This window comes from Folsomia candida, unplaced genomic scaffold, assembly GCF_002217175.1.
Source record: "Folsomia candida strain VU population unplaced genomic scaffold, ASM221717v1 Fcan01_Sc048, whole genome shotgun sequence".
NCBI lineage: Eukaryota > Metazoa > Arthropoda > Collembola > Entomobryomorpha > Isotomidae > Folsomia > Folsomia candida.
In genome coordinates this window covers 584,660-603,164 of record NW_019091240.1, presented here as the reverse complement: position 1 = coordinate 603,164, position 18,505 = coordinate 584,660, and the positions used below count along the sequence as shown (strand labels likewise).

General features: G+C 39.0%; 5 protein-coding genes across 5 annotated transcripts; 3 read left to right on the top strand and 2 right to left on the bottom strand.

Moving 5' to 3' along the window:
- The first annotated feature begins 608 nt into the window (after positions 1 to 608).
- On the top strand, positions 609 to 3,914 carry LOC110862048. The gene is made up of 4 exons (XM_022111199.2): positions 609 to 1,175; positions 2,402 to 2,654; positions 2,718 to 3,196; positions 3,263 to 3,914. The coding sequence occupies exons 1-4, from the start codon at positions 738 to 740 to the stop codon at positions 3,581 to 3,583; spliced, it is 1,491 nt and encodes a 496-aa protein (XP_021966891.1). The 5' UTR covers positions 609 to 737; the 3' UTR covers positions 3,584 to 3,914.
- A 1,490-nt stretch (positions 3,915 to 5,404) lies between these two features.
- On the top strand, positions 5,405 to 10,251 carry LOC110862062 (cytochrome P450 2C9). Its single transcript, XM_022111214.2, has 10 exons — positions 5,405 to 5,521; positions 5,613 to 5,762; positions 5,837 to 8,191; positions 8,279 to 8,416; positions 8,494 to 8,601; positions 8,666 to 9,087; positions 9,159 to 9,463; positions 9,531 to 9,648; positions 9,734 to 9,875; positions 9,955 to 10,251. The coding sequence occupies exons 3-10, from the start codon at positions 8,104 to 8,106 to the stop codon at positions 10,134 to 10,136; spliced, it is 1,503 nt and encodes a 500-aa protein (XP_021966906.1). The 5' UTR covers positions 5,405 to 5,521; positions 5,613 to 5,762; positions 5,837 to 8,103; the 3' UTR covers positions 10,137 to 10,251.
- On the bottom strand, positions 10,182 to 13,088 carry LOC110862061 (cocaine esterase). The gene is made up of 13 exons (XM_022111213.2): positions 12,730 to 13,088; positions 12,515 to 12,649; positions 12,416 to 12,442; positions 12,241 to 12,341; positions 12,084 to 12,153; positions 11,945 to 11,996; positions 11,784 to 11,870; positions 11,578 to 11,713; positions 11,442 to 11,496; positions 10,989 to 11,372; positions 10,732 to 10,915; positions 10,516 to 10,633; positions 10,182 to 10,419 (listed from the first exon to the last, which is right to left on the bottom strand). Exons 1-13 carry the CDS (start codon positions 12,997 to 12,999, stop codon positions 10,272 to 10,274), a joined length of 1,767 nt encoding a protein of 588 aa, XP_021966905.1. The 5' UTR covers positions 13,000 to 13,088; the 3' UTR covers positions 10,182 to 10,271.
- Positions 13,089 to 14,725: 1,637 nt separating this feature from the next.
- LOC110862064 lies at positions 14,726 to 16,468 on the top strand. The gene is made up of 4 exons (XM_022111215.2): positions 14,726 to 15,571; positions 15,654 to 15,816; positions 15,903 to 15,935; positions 16,024 to 16,468. The coding sequence occupies exons 1-4, from the start codon at positions 15,017 to 15,019 to the stop codon at positions 16,248 to 16,250; spliced, it is 978 nt and encodes a 325-aa protein (XP_021966907.1). The 5' UTR covers positions 14,726 to 15,016; the 3' UTR covers positions 16,251 to 16,468.
- LOC110862065 (protein FAM102A) lies at positions 16,423 to 18,386 on the bottom strand. The gene is made up of 6 exons (XM_022111216.2): positions 18,068 to 18,386; positions 17,872 to 17,992; positions 17,592 to 17,782; positions 17,343 to 17,495; positions 17,057 to 17,244; positions 16,423 to 16,871 (listed from the first exon to the last, which is right to left on the bottom strand). Exons 1-6 carry the CDS (start codon positions 18,220 to 18,222, stop codon positions 16,813 to 16,815), a joined length of 867 nt encoding a protein of 288 aa, XP_021966908.1. The 5' UTR covers positions 18,223 to 18,386; the 3' UTR covers positions 16,423 to 16,812.
- Positions 18,387 to 18,505: the final 119 nt, after the last annotated feature.

Genomic DNA, 18,505 nt, shown 5'->3' with positions numbered 1-18,505 from the left:
GAACAACAAAGACTCTGAAATTGTTTTCATCCCAAATTTACAAGGTTTCTTACGAAAATGTAGTAAAATACGAGTTGTTTTTTGCATTCCGCTTACGCAACTCAGCATTTTTTATGTGTGGCACGACACGTAAACTTACTTTTTAAGTAAACAGGAACTGACCCTTGAAAAAAATGTCACTTGAGTTCAGAATTGAAATTTTGACACGTTGTCAATGTATCGGCAAAAAATCAGTATCACTCAGTAATGGGTTTAATGGATTTCACCAGAACTACTATAAATTAAATTACGTCAGGATTTGTGAACATGCAGCGCAATATTTGCAATCGTTCGTGTTCAAAGATCAAGAAAAGTATTCGTTCGTTATGGATAATTAATATGGACTCTGACGTTGTAGCGTATTCCACACATTAAGAAATGTATATGTGTCCATCGGCTCGCTTTATGCTGTTGGTTTTACATAATTAAACAGCCAAACATGCATGAGAACGTGGCTCCCGAATAAATAAATGTGTGCAAATCTGGAATAAGCTGGCAAATAAATAAATAAACTTTGATACATACTTGTTGAGTAATTCAAATTGCATAAATAGCACCTCATCTCCATTCCCCAGAGTCATACAGGTTTCAAGCTGCAGAAATATAGCTCACAGTTTTAAGGATGAGTTAAAACTTGCTTCGCTCTATAAAATTACCCTTTTAAGAACGTCTAATTCTTGGTTCTATTATTTTTGATAATGTCGAATGGAGAAGAATACGCGCAAGTTCTCATTCCTGACAAAGCCGTTGTGATTTCACGAGATCGAAGAAGCATGCTGCCGTCCATGGGCAAGTCGTCCAACAATGACGATACTTCAAGATGGTTATCTCTCCTAGCCGTTTTTCTTACCGGAGTCATCGCCGTTCTCGCGACGATTGCAGTGGTTCGATACGAGGGCAAGATTGGGGAATATGAGACCCGTATCACAGAACTGGAAACGGATCTGGATACATTTTTCCAAGTTTTGTCCGAAGAAATTGACTACGAAAGGGAGAATCATCGGGCCAAGGTGTCCACTACGCATGCAAATAACGGTAAGAAAAAAACGGGAGAGGTTGCGAACGAAGAAGAACAATGGAGACTAATGGGGGAGGACTTGGAACATAAAATTCATCCACACAGAAAACCAGAGCAGGTAACAAATAGTTCATTTTTTAAATATGTATCTTGATCCCGATCACATCTTTTTTACATTTCCGAATTTGGAGAATTCATGCAGAAAATCTAGATGAAAGTATTTATTAAAAGGCATAAATTTGTAAATCTGCATATCTACTCGTTCGCTCAATCAGATCAATTATTCCTAGGAATTCATATTTATAAATCCTAAAAAAATTTGGGTAATTGGATTTTTCGAGTCTTTTTGTGACAAAACAAGAAATAAGTTTCAATATTGTGTACAATACACGTTCTTTGGAGTACTACAACTTATATGGTAGATACAAATATACCATTTAAAAATTAATTTAGTTTTCTAGTAAACATTTCCAGTGAATTGCATTTTATATTGTATTCATACATTTCAAAGCATTACACATTTAAGAAATTCGGCAAGTTCATGCTTAATGTAAAAATATCCCATAGCTTTGTCTGCATTTTTTGAGCTATTCTATTGTCAAGTTTCAAATTATTCCGTGAAATCAAAACGCAACTTTTCAGCTTTCCCCGAAAAACATTAACATCAGAAAATTCATGTTTAAGAAAACAAGTAGAAATTTACTGGTAGGGTAGATGCTGATTTTGTACCTCTGGAAGATTCTCACTGATGTTGTTGTTGTTAAATATGTTTGCAAAAATAATTGAGTCATCATCGCATTGGACAGATTTATTTGTGGCAATAAGAAACACTGATTGGACATCGCCTCTTCACAACTTCTGTAACTTTTCAGCATTATATTTTACGAGCAGAATACATAATTTAGTGAGATTGACCAAAAAAAGCGTGCACGTTGTCTTCGCCTGGCTGGAGAATTATTGAGCAATCCTTCTTCCTGTCATTCACTCCATGTCCCAAAAACCATAAGAAAGATTAAATACTACACACATTTATTATTTATTGCTCAAATCTCGTCTTATCTTCCTCTCTCTCCTTGACTGAGACGGCCTTTACCTTGGCCATGAATTTCAATAATATGTAACTCCTTCAACTGCGAAAAATAGCAGGGTCACCAGTGGGGTCACTGTATTTACATGGAATGTTTATACCAATAGTGCACACTTATTATGTAAAAATGTAGTCAAATGAGACCATTTTTAACATATTGGGTTGTTACCAAATCTATTTATTTTGAATGTAAGCTTTAGAAATGAAGGCAATTTTCTCCCCAAATATTTATATCGTCGACACTTCTCGTGTTGCAGGGAAGCGAAAAACTGCGAAGAAAGCGTCAAGTGCTCGACGACGTTCCGAGATTTCCTTACCTTCCAAACTCATTTGGTTCGGACGTTGAGCGGTCGGACGACGGGATTCCCATCGTGGACCGAAGTTACCAAGTGAGTTCTGTGAATACTGGGAGGAGAAGCAGTGCCGGAGGAAGATTTGTCGGTGCTCCCGTCGTGTCGCCCACCCCGGACAGTGAAGGGCTTCGCTTGTACGAAGGTCTTGTCGAGACAGGTAGGAATTACGGGTGATGAATTACCTAAATGGTTTACTCATCCACTTTTTCCGCACCCGCAGGAGGAAGAAACGAACCAAAAAGCTTAGACTTTGGCAGCAGTAGCAATAACGACGACGAGCTCAGCCCACTCCTTCCGCACCACAAAGTGTCGGCAGCCTGGTCGGAAAAGGGGGCTTCCAACCCCCCCTCGAGACTCCAGCTCAGATCCGGAGACGCTGAGAATGTTGATCGCTATGGTGGACCACGATTTGCGAATGAGTTGACGTACACGAGATCCAGACCGACGGCTCGTTACACGGGACCAGCCAGACCAACGACGAGACCGGTGTCGTCCTCCCGTCCCCAGGCGGGTGCCACGTATCACCGCAACTCCAGAGTGGCTGCCACCTACTCGTCAGGAATTGACAACTACGGGGGCGGAGGGGGAGCAAGGGTCGCTCCAACGGCCGCTGCAAGAACGACGCGACGGAGGAAGGTGAATCAGGGAGGCGTGGAGGAATATCCACCACTCAGAACGATGGGATATGGACAAGGAGAGGTAAAGTCAAGACTTGTTTCCGCACGTCGGAACAGCTTTTATTATGCAAAGTTTGGTCAATTTCAGGTGATTGCTCGCGTCATCCAAGACGAGGACCGTCAACCACAGCAGCAATATCAACAACAGCGACGCTCACAGCAGGTAGATCGGAAACCGGGCGCATTGAGGAGTCAACAACAGTATTTGAGCCGACGGCCAGTTGAAACGTTTCGGAGACCGGTAGCGCCCCCAACGGAACATCCGTCCGGCTACAGTGAACGCTCTGGACCACTCAATGTCACAATTAACAGAAGTGTACCCTTCGGCACGTATTATTCCAGTGCGAGGGGGAACTGGGACACCAACACGTACCAGCAACAGACTCAAAGATACAGCAACAGATATTAAGATTCAGATATTAAGTTAGCGTTAAACGGTTACATACATAAGATATTTACTACTTGGGTAGGAATTTATGTCTAAAAATGAGTCTTCAAAGATTTAGCTTAATTGATTATTTTTGTAACATTGATCATTATTGTATGAAAGTCCTAACATTTAGAAAATACATGATAAGGTATTATTGTCATCGTGTTGTTGCATTCATATGTATACTGTTAATTACTGTTATTATTGTTATTACTTAAAAAGAGTGAATATAATATTACTGTTCAATTAAACATAATATTCATACTCGACGTGTCTAATGGAATAAAATCCTATTTTTCAAACAAGTTAACAATGTTTGCAAACACACAAATTACAACATATAAAAATATCCTCCCAAACCGTGCAAATTAAAATACCACATATTCGATTGCATATAAATATTGGCGAATTTTCGTATTTTGTATGATTTGTGTAGAATTTGACAGCAATTTTTAACCGGGATGATACAGAATGGATGATGTAACCATTAAATACCAAATACAAAATGCCAAAAAAATGTGCGACTAAAAATGCGTAGCCATGTTTTAGTCCAAGCTCATGAGTAAAATGAAATTCATGAAACAAAATACAAAATTTAATATATTTCATTGAAGCAAAAACAAATTTCATCTCAAATCATGAGAAAAACTCATCACAGCAAATTTTAGATTATCATGAACAACAGCTTTTCCAAAGAATTTGTATTTTACCTAATTCAATAGCCCCGTTTTAAATACGTGTGAGTATATTCATGCAGATACTGCATCATGGACTGAAAATGTGTTATCAGTCAATGCATATATTGCGCTAATGACTGTACGTACGTGACAATATTACTCATCCGCTCTTAATACGAGTGTTGACAAGAAGGACAAGGAAAAATAATGCCGTAACATTACAGCCCTAACATATTAGCAAACAGCTACCAAAGCACACATACGTTGCAGATTAACTATTCCGTATTTCAATATCTTAAATTATGTATGGATGTAAATAAACTGCAAATTCCGTCCCGTGTTAATTATGTCATGTTGTTAACGTCCAGCCTCAAACCCTAATTTCCGTTTTATCTAGTCACACATACTCATCAATGTGTCTGGATTCCTACATTGACTAATTCCTGCCACAATAAATACGTTGCATTCAGAAACAATTATTCAATCTGGCTTTGTGGTCAGCTCAAAAAAGTGTCGTAATCAGTCTACCAAGTCCTTGTCAAGACTAATTCAAAAAACTGCAAGTTTTCACCAAAATGAGTTCCTCCCAATTTGATGAGACTGATCTCTCCAGGTTTGTGTAATTATTTAACAACAAAAACTCTTTAATAACACTTATTTCAAACACTAGTTACTACTTCAAAGGAGTCAAGCACGAAGATGCCGTTGCCATTTTGAGCGATCAAAGCGAGGGTATTTTTCTAGTCCGCGATTCTACCCGTGGAAGTGGCTACGTTGTTTGTGTCAAGTACGTCAAACACACATTTCGACACGAGCTAGTTAATTTAAAATGTTTTACACCCTGTAATTTTACTCCAGAGAGAATAACACTTTGATGGAGTACCTCGTGTCCACGCATTCATCCGGAAAACTTTATATCCGACCAGAGTTCCACTTCAAGGATTTGCCCGCACTGCTTTCCTTCTACAAGAGGAACACGTTCACAACGACGGCGCTGATAAGACCGGTCTCCAAAGAAAAAGTGCTTTTGCATAGACATCAGTTTTCAAATGATCAGGTTTCTAATTAAAATTACAATTATGTAAATTCGAGTACCAGGTAAAAATGTGTATGCATGGAAATCCAAAAGGTCAGTGATCGAAGGACCGTCGTTCCAGTGGCGACATTTCAGCTGCCGGAATTGAGCAGTCAGCCTGGAAATTCTAGAATATCTGCTCCCCCAATGTCTCACACACTCGATGTAATCTTGGCTTCGACTTTTAATTCTGATTATTTATACAAAAATGTATGAAATAGAGCAAAATTTTGCTATCCTGACGTGTACTTTGCAGACACACCCACCAATTTACGCCAGGGTGATTAAAGCAAGAACTCCAATCTCGTACGATTCACAAGCTCTCACTCTTAAACTTGACGACATTATTCGGATAACGAGGAGAAGCCATGGGCAAGGCGTCGGCGAAATATTGGGCACAGACAAGGTGTGCAAATTTCAACTACATGCATATTTTGACCAGGAATAAGAGTTTAATGCATAATAATTTAATGTTTTCAGCAAGGAACGTTCCCACTAACTCACGTGGAAACATTGCGTCCTCAGGATCTGGACAAATACATTAAAGACAATTCATAAGGTGAAGAAAGGGTAGTGGAAAAATACCAAATTTCATCAACACTCACTGACCATGAACTTGAGATTTGAGTGACAAAAAGTTTACGAGGGACACAAGTATTACTGTGTTATCTAAGTACATATATCTGATGGCATTTCATACCTGAAAAACTAGAATTGCATAGTTTTATTCGTCTCTATAGGTGTATAATAATCTTGTTGCGTTTTTTAGTATACTGCTTTTTTGTAGGTTGCATAACCATGTAAGGGGAGAGGTTGTGAGGGTGGCAATACCGGCTTTTGATGCCATTTTGTTTATTTGTAGTCACTGATAACACTCTGATAACATGTACTAATCGTAAGATCCCCAGCTAGTTTTTATTCATGCCTAGGTACACCCGTCACACCCACTCAAAGGCACGAAAAACACGAGAAAATCCGCTTTTCAGTTCAAATCATAACCGAAATCCAATTTTACTCTGATTTTAAAATTTGTGTATTTTCTTGATCATAGATGGCTACTTTATGATGCCCAACATCAAAGTCAACTTTTTTTAAGTTTTGATCTTTTTAAATATCTGCAAATTTCGAAAACATTTCATTTCATTTCGATATAATAAAACAACTATCTAGTACCAGGAAAATTCGAAAATTATAAAAATTCTATATATCAAAATTGAACAAAGGTTTGCTAAAATACGCCGCTTTTAGTACTTGTAATTCCTTAGAGTGGGTGTGGCGGGGGCCACATGGGGTGAACCCTCCTTCCCCTTTTGTACTCTCACCCAGTACTCCAACATAAATTGGGTACTGCCAACCTCACAACCTCTCCTCCTCATAAGAAAGGCTTCGTGTATACCATATCCTGATGAGATGATGATTGTTGTGTGTACATTTTACACATCTCCAGCTATTTTTCCTCGTTACTAGGTTAAAACTTAACTTTTTTGCACTCACTTGGGCAGTACCACATAGAATGTCTGATTACAACTTCTTGTGTGATAACAGCTTCTCACATACATCTAGGTAGGTAAAGGTAGCCATACTGATATGACAATAATGGCTTGAAATATCTATATGTTGTCCCTTATGTCCCCCTTTCATGCATGCTCCAGGCAATTATGACCTTTATTATAGCGTGACCATCCCCATCATCCTGAGGAGGATAGTTTGACGATCTAAAGCACACTTACGAATATAATTATGACTTCACTCCTCTTACGATTAGATTTGTTGTGCTTTTGCGATTTTGTAAACGATGGATGGTTGTTTGTATTTACTACTTTCAATCTTTTAAGCGAATGCGATTTCTTTAAATGTGCGATATAAATATCGTAATGGACTACATCGCAGTAAACAGGTTATAAAATCACGCAAGAAAAACGCTTAATGTCAAACTCATGCCTACGTATTAGTTATTGACTTTATGCTTCTTCTAGCAGTGTAAATTTGGCATGCAACGCTAGATCATTTGATATCTTTGTTGGGTGCATTTTGTAAAAATTTATCATTCCAGTTCAACATTCTCTAATTTTACGCAGTACATTTAACTCTCTGACTCTGTCGTTTAAGTTAGTTTAATAATTTAAATTAAAGTTAACCTTTTGCTAATTCCTAACCCAAGTATTGTAACATTTTATTCCAAGTCCATTTCTGTAATCTAATTTGAAGGAACATTTTCCTCATTCCGTTAAGTCAGGTATAAAAAGGGTGCAATGTTTATTCTCATGCGATTGTCTTGTTAGTTTTGAGCCATTCTAATTATCTTTCCTGACCAATCCAATTATAAATTTGTCTGAGTTTTCCTAATGTAAAATATATTGACTTGAAACCACAACCAAGTGTCCTGGCCCAATTATATTTTATTGCGCAAGTTTTAATTCCTGCACATCCACGACATTACCACTGGGGGCCTCTTGAACTCACCCACCAAAATTCCATATCCGTGGGAATCGTCACCCATCAATCTATTTTACACACGTTGCAGTAATGCTCAGGACTGAACACTCGTACCAAATTTCCTTATGTAAATACATTAAATCACACCTTGATATTCAGAGTGGATCTAGCCAAACCTGTCATTGTGTCTCAAACTAAGTTTCAGTAAACAACTTTTTATATGCGTGACTTTTTTTTTTACATGAGACATATTTAGCTCTAGTAAGTTGATCGCTTACTACCATTAATATAAATTTCCACAATTTTTTAAAATGTTAGTGGAATTTGTACTACTTGTATCATGCATATTTGCATACCTCTTTTGGAAGGATAACTACTCCGTAGCAAAACGACCCCCAGGTTCGTATTTACTGTGTTTCTATTACTAAAAATTTCTGATCCGTCTAGTGAACTAAAGGTTAATTATTTATCCTTTTCCATTCACAGGACCAACTCGACTTCCCATAATTGGCAATCTTCATCAAATGGCATTGACAGGAAAAAAATTGCCATTTGAAGCGTTTGATGTCCTGTCCAAAACTTACGGGCCACTGTTCAGCATCAAAATGGGAATGAAGGAAGCTGGTGAGACGGAATTAATGACAATCTATTTTTTATCAAGTGCAAAATTTCTGTGTAAAAAATCACATTTTTTTATCTAGTTGTTGTCACATCTTTCGAAGACATGGCAATTCTTCTCGCCAAAGATGAAACGGCTGGTCGAGTACTCGAGGAGTTTATCGCGGATCGGAGCTTCAAAGAGGAATTGGGTAAGAAAAAAGATTACCCATTTCCGGATAATTCAGGAGCATGATTATTGTCCCATATTTGCAGGGGTTCTCTTCAGCAATGGCGAAATGTGGAAATCTGTCCGTCGCTTTACCATCCGTACCTTGAGGGACTTTGGGTTTGGGAGAAAGAGCTCGTTGGAGTCCATGATGAGTGAAGAGCTCCGTCACTTCGTGGATAAGATCAAGACTGATGCGAAGGCCAGTGGCAACTCGTCCGTGTATGTCTACACATTTTTTAACCTTAGTCTCGTCAACGTCATCTGGAGCATGGTTGCTGGGAAGACGTTCAGCTATGATGATGAACGGCTCATCAAATTCATTGAAATGAATGAAGGTCTCTTCAAAGCTGGGAACTTTGGGTCGGACATTTCCGTCGCATTTCCATTCCTCCGGCATATGTTCCCCAATGCGACAAATGCCAACCTGTTTAAGGCAGGATTTGCCGAGTTTCATGAGTATTTTAGGGTGAGGTCACTGATTAAGGAGCATTTCAAGGTTTTAGAATTTACAAAAAATATATATTGCAATTGTCTTAGGAGATCATTGCAGAACATAAAGCAAGACCGGACTACGGAACAAATCCGGACAGTTTTGTGGACGTTTTTCTCGCTAAAATCGACGAAATGAATGAGACCGACCCGTCCGAAGGTTTTTACACACATGATCAACTGCTCATAGTGATGATAGATCTATTCATGACTGGGACGGAAACACTGAATGGGGTTCTGAGCTTTGGTCTTCTATTTTTGATTCTTAACCCCGAAGTGCAAGCCAAAGTGCAGAAGGAAATTGATGCAGTTGTCCCGCATGGAGGTGAAGTTCTGTTTGAGCATAAACAAAAGTGAGAAAAAATTGTGACTAACAAACAAATGACTATCAAACTAATTCACATTTTGTTTTATGCTCAGAATGATCTACGTCCAAGCCACAATCATGGAAATTTTGAGACTTGGTAACATTGTGCCCGTTATACCTCCAAGAAAAGTCATGCAAGATTTTACCTACAAAGGATACACATTTCCAAAGGTGCGGAATACCCGTTTAATTATCTGACAATATTCAAACGCAATTTTGGGAAATTTCTAACAACTGTTTGACCACTATTTTATAGGACACGACCATAATTCCCAACCTGCACTCGGTATTCGTCAACGAAAAGTACTGGGATGATCCGAAGGCATTTCGTCCGGAACGTTTCATCGATTCCAACGGCGAGTTGTGCAACATGTCAAAGTTTTCGCCGTTCGGATTTGGTGAGAATATTAGCATTTATCATGTTGCTCGAATGGTGGGGAGATATTTTTACAATGACAATCTTGCCCCATGGAACAGGGAAGCGATTCTGCCTCGGAGAGACGCAAGCAACTCCAGCAATCTTCCTCTACTTTACGACTCTTGTGCAACAGTTTGAATTTTCCAAGATGGAGAATCAACCAGATCCAACCACAGATCCGTCACCGGGGTTCACACTCAGTCCCACACCGTTCCATATGAAAGTGAAAGCTCGATACTGATCTTTTTAGGGATGTAGATAATTTTAGGAATATGTATGGGACTCATTGTGGGTATTGTAATACTTAAGGTTTATTACGAATTGATTTCCAATAACAATTTACTGATTGTCTTTTACAAGAGGTGATTTAAATAATTTATTTCTCTCCGGGAACTCCTTGTCTCCAAGAGGAAGCGTAGTCCGTCTTTGCCACTGATCGTGCACCGATTTGCATGTAGGACGCCCCTTCGACAGTATATTTAGGCCAGATCTCATAATCTGGAGTGGCCACTGGCGTTGGGTTTCTGAAATGTTTGCAGCATTCACGTATATTCATATGTTGCGTAAAGTTTGCAATAATTTCAGAATGAGCAACTAAATATGTACAATGTACTACTTACCCAAAGGTTGCGAAGTTGGTGAATAGTTCACACCAAACTTTGGAGAATCTTAAATCTGCTTCCGTAGCATTCAAAGGCATGGTGAACATGTATGGAATATCGTCCGCGTGGGTGATTCCTGCACAGCAAATGCATACGTTATTTAAGGTTGAGGTGTTCAGGGCTTTTAAACTTAAAGTTGTTTTAATAGTGGAAAATGCTAAGACTTTGCCTCACCTCCGGAGAACTCTGGAATTGGGAGAAGATCTCCAAACAGCTCTTCGACCAACCTGAAGACCAAGTTCCACAAGCTGATCTCGCCATAATACTCGAAGGAGTAGAGGTAGACCGAGGGGACCTTTCGGCTCAGGATATCTGCTGTTCTCAGGATCGGCGCTTTCAGAAAGACAACGCTGATCATCTGATGACATGAGATAAGAGATCAAATTAATAATCTTGGACAAATAAAATCCCATATTTTACTGTCTCCTTACATCGATAAGCTCATAGGTAAAGGTGGAAAAGTTGGTTCGTGGGTTTCCTGGTAAGAAGCCGAGGGAAAGTGCTTGTGACATGGAAGCCCCATTTTTATTCTCATTAATGTCCCAAGTGGCCAGTAAATCGCCGATTAAATGATCACGCACGTAGACTGGATCATCCAAAACTCCGGAAGACGCCAACTTGAGGACGTAAGCCATCCCCACGAGGAGACTGCCCTCGTGTTGATTAGCTCCCAAAAGGACTGGAACTTGAGGAATGTTTCCACTCTCCATGATTTTCAAGGGTTCGTCGATCAAAAATGCGCCGGGAACGTCTTCCTCGATTACGATAGAGGCTCCGGGAAGGATTGCTCGAAGATTCGCGACTTGGTCCTCCAACTAGGATTTGATACAGTAGAAAAATGTTAGTGATAAGATAACTTTCGGGACTATTTGTTTTGTCAGTACCAGAATGTAAAAGTGAGCCTGGGAGATTAAGCCCCATTGCATGTCCATTAAACAACTGTTGTGTGATTCATTGGAAACCAGTTTATAATATTTATTGACATATTTGTAAAGGATTACTTGACTTGACATGACTTACCTGTGGATCGTGGTGGTGTTGCTGGTGTCGCATTCCAAGAATGCGCCAACTTTCGTCAAAGTGTCGACCGGGTTGCGTTCCATTGACCATTCGGCGAGGGATGAGCCACTAATGGCAGCAACTTGGTGGAAAAGGCCTGAAATATTCACAAAAACGTGAGCACAAGTATTCAGCAAACGGAAACTATTTATTTTATACTTGCTCACCTCGAGCGAGTGGAGAGGTCAGCATAAAGATGGAAGATGCAGCCCCAGCACTTTCTCCGAAAACTGTGACGCGGTTTGGGTCACCGCCTACGGAAGTAGAATCAAAAGTGTAAAAACTTATTAAGGATTGCTACTTGACGAGGAAATCGTGATTTGCATACCGAAAGCGGCAATATTTTCTTGCACCCATCTCAAAGCTTGCACCGCATCTTTCTTTATACGTGAAAAAAACAAGAAGTGATTTTGTGAAGGTATGATTGTGAAATAATACAATATCTAAAACAACAAACTGCTACGCACCATTCCATTGTTTCCAGGAATGACTCCATCATTTCCACTGGACAAGAACCCAAGTGGTCCGAGGCGGTATCTGTTCATTTTCATGAAAAATTTCGTTAAATAAAATGACTTCGAAGCATCGCAAAGCTACTGTTTTTTGCACACACGAATAACTTACTGGACGGAAACCAAAACGACATCCTCAGCTAGCAATCGTTTGCCTGTGTAATAACTCGTTTGTCCAAGAAGGAAACCTCCTCCATGAATCCAAAACATGACCTTTTGTCAAATGGGAAATCGTCATTCTCTATAATCGCATGAGAACTTTTTCATATGTTAAATGGGTAAATTACCGGAAGGGCCCCACCGTCTCCTTGTCTCTACAATGTAAAAAAATCGTGAAATAAAGTAACGCTCATGGAAATATTCATTTGTACTCGTCAAGTGCTAACCCTTTTAGTGTAGACGCTGACAAACAAGCAATCCTCGCTGGCAATGGTCACGTTGGTCAAAAACTGAGCGCAAGCGTCAGGATGCTGAGTCCCATCCCTGATCTCACCACCCCATCCGTTGTACTGCTGTGGGGGCTGTAGTTGACGGAATTTAAAGCAATGTTAGTTATTTCGCACAATAAATCATGCTATTTATTTATCGACAAATACGTCACCTTGAATCTCAACTGGCCAACAGGGGGGGCTGCGTAAGGGATGCCCAGAAAGGCGTACATCGTAGCATTGTTGGGGTCAAGGAGCGTGGTCCCTCGGATCGTACCGTTTCTGATTGTGACAAATACGTCCTCTTGATAAGGAATGGGCTCTCTCTGCTCGCGCAACCATTCCGCGATCAATGGATCGTCGGCAAGTTTGGCGGAGGTGAGGGCAAAAAGACAAACGATTCCCAAGAAGAGAGCCGTTCCAATTTTTATTTTATTTTCCATTTTGAAATTTATTTATAGGGACTCTTTTTAGTCTAAAGTTTAAAACTGAGATGAGGGCAGGGTAGTAAACTGCGAATGACACTCTGCTCATACCGGAGACGATTTATATTGAGACTACTAATCTCCTTATCTGATTCATACTTATCATTAATTGAAAATCAATGTCCACTTTAATGACTAATTATTACACCAATCCACTGTGTGACACTGGGATTTGGGAAAGTCCCATGGGTGAGATTTGATTTACAAAAAGTCAACAAAAAATCCAATATCTGAGTCAGTAGTCTAAATTTATGTGTACATACATATAAAATTATAAAGTCGTGTAGGTACGCTTTGATTTGGAACAGCGTTATTATTAGCAGTTTATTATGTAATGCATCGGATGGATTCAGTCGGGCCTTACTGACGATGGATGATAATTCTCTAGTTTGACACGACAGGCAATTGAGAACGGGGATTTATGCCAATTGACTCTTGACCTGTGCACGTTCCATGAACCTCTAATCTGCTTCTTAATTTAAGTCACTCTGCTGACCAGTAAGGCATTTGCCAAATAGGTAATTAGTACATATGAATATATTATTGATATATAATTTTGCATGAATAAATTACATGCAAATCTTATGAAATTGTGTCTCAAACCATTTTAGAAGCTTAGGCGCTAGAAGATTTTCCAAATTTTTACATAATTGTTTTTTTTTAATATTGTATAATCACTTATACAATTTTTAGGGACAGCAGTGACCTGCACATTGGACCCTGATCGAATTGTATGAAGTTGCAAAACATTTTTGGATTCAACCCCGACACGAATGATTGACAACAGACGTTTATATCGGTAATGATAATGACCTGTTGTCCTGTCCACATTGTAAAAGAAGGTGATACGACTAATTAAAGCCAATCAAAAAGTAGCAAACACTTGTTGCAATACATAATAAATATAAAACATATACAGGGTGGTTTAAATGTCAGGTTACAATGGAAAATTTTTCAATGAGAAAAATTCGCAAATGTCCATTAGTTACCGAAATTTTGCCTCTGAAATTCAATATTTTAAGAATTTTGTCATCGGTGTTCCATAAGTTTTGATAAAAATTAATAAAAATTTCAATCCCAAATCCGTAACTAATGGAAATTTACGAATTTTTCCCATTGAAAAATTTTCCATTGTAACCTGACATTTAAACCACCCTGTATATTAAATTTATCAACGATCAATATCATCTTCCGAGTGATTAAACTTTTACATGTGTGCATTGCACACATGTCATTTTTTTGCATGCACACTCCGGAATAATCGACGTATGAGTAATAATTTGAACTTTTTAATTTTTAATTATCACACGGCATGTTCTAAGAGCCGGTCTTCATTGCAAAACCTGAGAAGCTATGACAATGGGTCATTCCACAATCCTAACAAATGTTTATAAGAATAATGTCTTTGACCTCAAGAAAGCATGGAACTACCATTTCTTGAATTGTGTCCCATTACAGACAAATGTACATACCTGTATAAGCTAATACGCATATTCAATAAAATCAGGTTCAATACTCTCATCTCAATCACAGCCAAACGCATTCCACATTCAAATTCATTACAATAGTAGTGCACAACCGAAAATTTTGAATAGCATGTCTGGAATTTTACTAGAAAGTGATTTTAGATCTGCATATGTCTTTGGATGTACGTAGCTACACATGTTTGTTGGTTTCTTGGTTCATGGATTGCTATTCCATGGGTTCATCGAAGGGAAAATGCGACCCCCAATAAACATAAATTTGATTGGCTTAATATTCTTCCTGTCCTTTTTTGAGGATGACCAAGGGTCATAGCTCGTGATTTTATTTCATGTTGTGTCAAGAAAGTCTGTCTCACGCTCTCACTTCATTTCACAGGTTAACCTCTGGTGCTGCGAGGGAACGACTTGTTCCAAAAAATTTTGAACTTCTAGTTGCCCCCAGTTAACAAAGTTTTTCTAGAAAATAAGGAGTGAGTTCGTTAGTACTTGCAATGGGTAAAACAATTAAAATGAACTCTCGTCCCAGGGGTAGGCCGCCGAAGTGGAATAAAGCCATGAGTAGTTATCCTTCCGGAGAAGCCTCATCAGTTCAAAAAATCAGGTCCAGAAGTAGACATTCTAAAATTCGAAAGTACCGAAAAAAGTATTTTCCAAATCTGTGGGAATCTGAGTTTGTCAAAGTCTCCAAGAAGACGCTTAGGTTGCTGAATCTCAAACTATCATCCAAACTGAAGGAGGAAGGATGCTCACTTTACTCAGTTCCTATAAAATTCCTGTGTCCGAAAGAAGTCCAGATACGTACGACTCCCTTAGACGAGAAACTCGTGGCTCTGCTGAAGAATCCGGAACCTGCGGGCATGATAACTCAGTCTGATGTCAATGAGGTCATAACACTGCATCCATACATTCTAAATGTGATATCTCCAAACCCTTTCGCATTTGCACCGCCGATGACACTGGAACCTTTTGGACAGATTTCTGCTGCTGCCTTGAGTACCTGCACTTTCGACCTGCAATCCATCCGGGATGGCAATTCGTCTTCTAAGGTAACACCTAGCTTTAGCCAAGAAATTGTACCATTTTAATTTGCTTGATTACTGAATTTCATAATTGTGTTGCACATTGAAGGGTGGAAGCCTTGCCGAAAGCTCTTTAAACCAGTCAATAATCTCAGACGAGTTTAACAGCTTTGTCAACTATATTCTCGATGACGAAGTGGATTGTGCTGACAATCCTCTCATGTCCGACTGCTTTGCCAACCTGCACGAGTTCGAGACGACGACGGATTTGGGTACATTTATAATAGTTGAAAATAATGCTTGAATACTGTTTTCCAGCAAATAAGCATAACATTACTCATTTATTAATGCTTTTTAGACGATACGGGATCTTCCAGCGAGATAGAAATATGTAAGCAAGCTCATGTCGCAATTATGACAAATTTGTATGAAAATGAACCAAATAATCGAGCAGAATATACAAAAATTATTGGAAATAGTGGAAGTGATCCCCCCGACCTTCGCCCGAGTGTCAAACTACGCCTGCTACAATCGTCCCGAACTCATGAGATTGAGGAAGAAGACGACGACGGCGACCTTGTCCACTCCCATGATGATCCTTGTCCCAGTATTGATGTTGCTTATCATCGTCATATTCATCGTCAAGATGTTCTTTGTGTTAGCCCGGAAATCAAAACTACTTCAAGCCAGGAAGAACGCATGGTGATGTTGGAAGATCTCGACGTTTTGCAAATCATGGTAGATCCCAGCGACGAGTTGCGTCTACCACCCGATCGTTACTAATGCTTGTATTACTAGAAAAGTAGTTTCTATTTTTAAAATTTCTTATAATTATGATATGTGAGTGGATACAAAATGCCAATAGTTGCAGATTTTTGTAGATTAAAATAATAGAGGCATAAAAGCCAGCAGTTTATTACGTAATAATATTTTGCGTTTGTTGTTTCATTCATTTGCATTTTTTAAACATTGCGTCGTGTTCACTGGATTACATCGGGTTTTGCGTTTGGCTTTGTTCATAATAAAACGTAGCAGTATCAATATATATAATATTATAAATATAGATTATGCACAAATTGGGCAGCACAATAATACTCTACTATTATTTTCATCTCATCATTGTTGTACTCTTACATTGAATAAATGTGGTTCAATTTTGCATTCCAAATGTTGCGTATGGTGCGTTGTGTTCACTAGAGGTATGAATCACAGGTTGGTCCTCTTACTTGAGTTTTGAAGAAGCCAATATTAGTCAGTTTTTAAGTTAGTCAGTCCCCAACAACGGCGGCTGAACCGTCTTTCCCGATAAAAAGAGTGAGACCACCCCCTGAAAAAATAGTACAATTAGAATGTGTCATTGTAAATATTCCGGATTGATACAAGGGTGATGCAAGTAATGGGGGACAAAAACAACTCGAATAAGTATACAAGAAATTAGGCGTGAATAAGTTGGAACTGTATTTGTGACACTAATCTTATATCTAAGAACTGGTGATTTGGTTCACTACGTACCTTCATTAGGGCTAGACTCTAAATTAGACTCTCGTAAGAGCTCGTCTATCAAATATTCAGGGTCTACTCGAGTTGAATCTACTCTTGACGACCCCACTTTTTCTCTGTCCAACATTGGGCCGGATGACAGGGCTGAGTTTCTTCCAGAATTTCGTTCCAAGCTTCCAAACTCGGACGCGATTTCTCGACTTTAATTAGTAAAAGAAACAATGATTAGATTTTTAATATTAACGAGAATTACATATGAAATTATACTGTCTTTTAATATTCATATGTAGATACCTACCTCACAACTCCGGAATCAGAGGAAGAACTTTGACGACTGTGCTCCCCTTGAGTTGCCTCCTTCTCAATTTGAGGCTGCTCAGGGTGTTCCGGTTTTTCTGGAAACGTTAATGTTTCAGAAAAGAAAGAAGAGGATGGTGCAGATGGTTGAGGGCTAAAAACAATAAATACACAACAATCTTATTAATCTAAAATCCGTCAGCTTGTATATTATTGTAATTAGAATTCGCCTTTCATTTGTCCAACTTACACTTTAAAGCAAAAGTCTCCTTCCTTAACTCGCATGCACAGTGTTACTCTGAGCAAAGCATTATTCGCCCTTGTCGAGGAATTATACTCTTCTAACAAGAAAGACCGGGATTGTGGAGTGCCCCCTGCAAATTCTGCGAGGTTGATATCAGCAAACCCAAGCTTCTGATAGCTCTTTCCTCCCTGGGATTCCTAATTCGTTAATGGCCAAGAAAATTCTTAATTAATTTCTCATAATTTCTAATATCATTCCAGTTGATACCACAAATAAATCTATTTACCCTTCGAACAGAAACGCGACAGGTACAAGCATCTAACGTCCCCGTCGACAAGGTCGCCGTCAGCTTGCATTCAAATTCGAAATGACTATTCCAACATACTCGATGATCCACAATTTCTTCCCTAAAACCAAGATTACGTTTACGTTATTATTATTATTTACTTGGGAAAGTACAAATATTGAACCGCAAAGCTCACCTGTCTGAAATTCTACGGAAATTTCCACCCGATAAGAGCCTCAATTTGGCGAAGATAACACCAGCGAGGAATGGAACGGAAGACAATTCTTCGAGGTGGAGATCAACAACAAACTTGATCGTCTTTTTGGACGACTTCCACACTCCTAAACTCATGATGGTGACGTTAAATAATTTAACGTCCCACCAGTGTAATTATAGACTCTTAATTATTGTACGTAATTGCAAACTTCCTCTGTGCTATATTATCCAATCTTCACTTTCCACCAAATTTTGTAAACTGACAACTGACGATGGGAAAGAGTGGAGGTTGGATGATTTGATTTGAGCTATTCCGCTGGCAGGAAAATCATCATCATCGTCATCATTGCAATCTGACGAGATTTGCATGTCATGAAAACAATGACTAAAACATAATAAACTTTGGAAAGATTAAAGA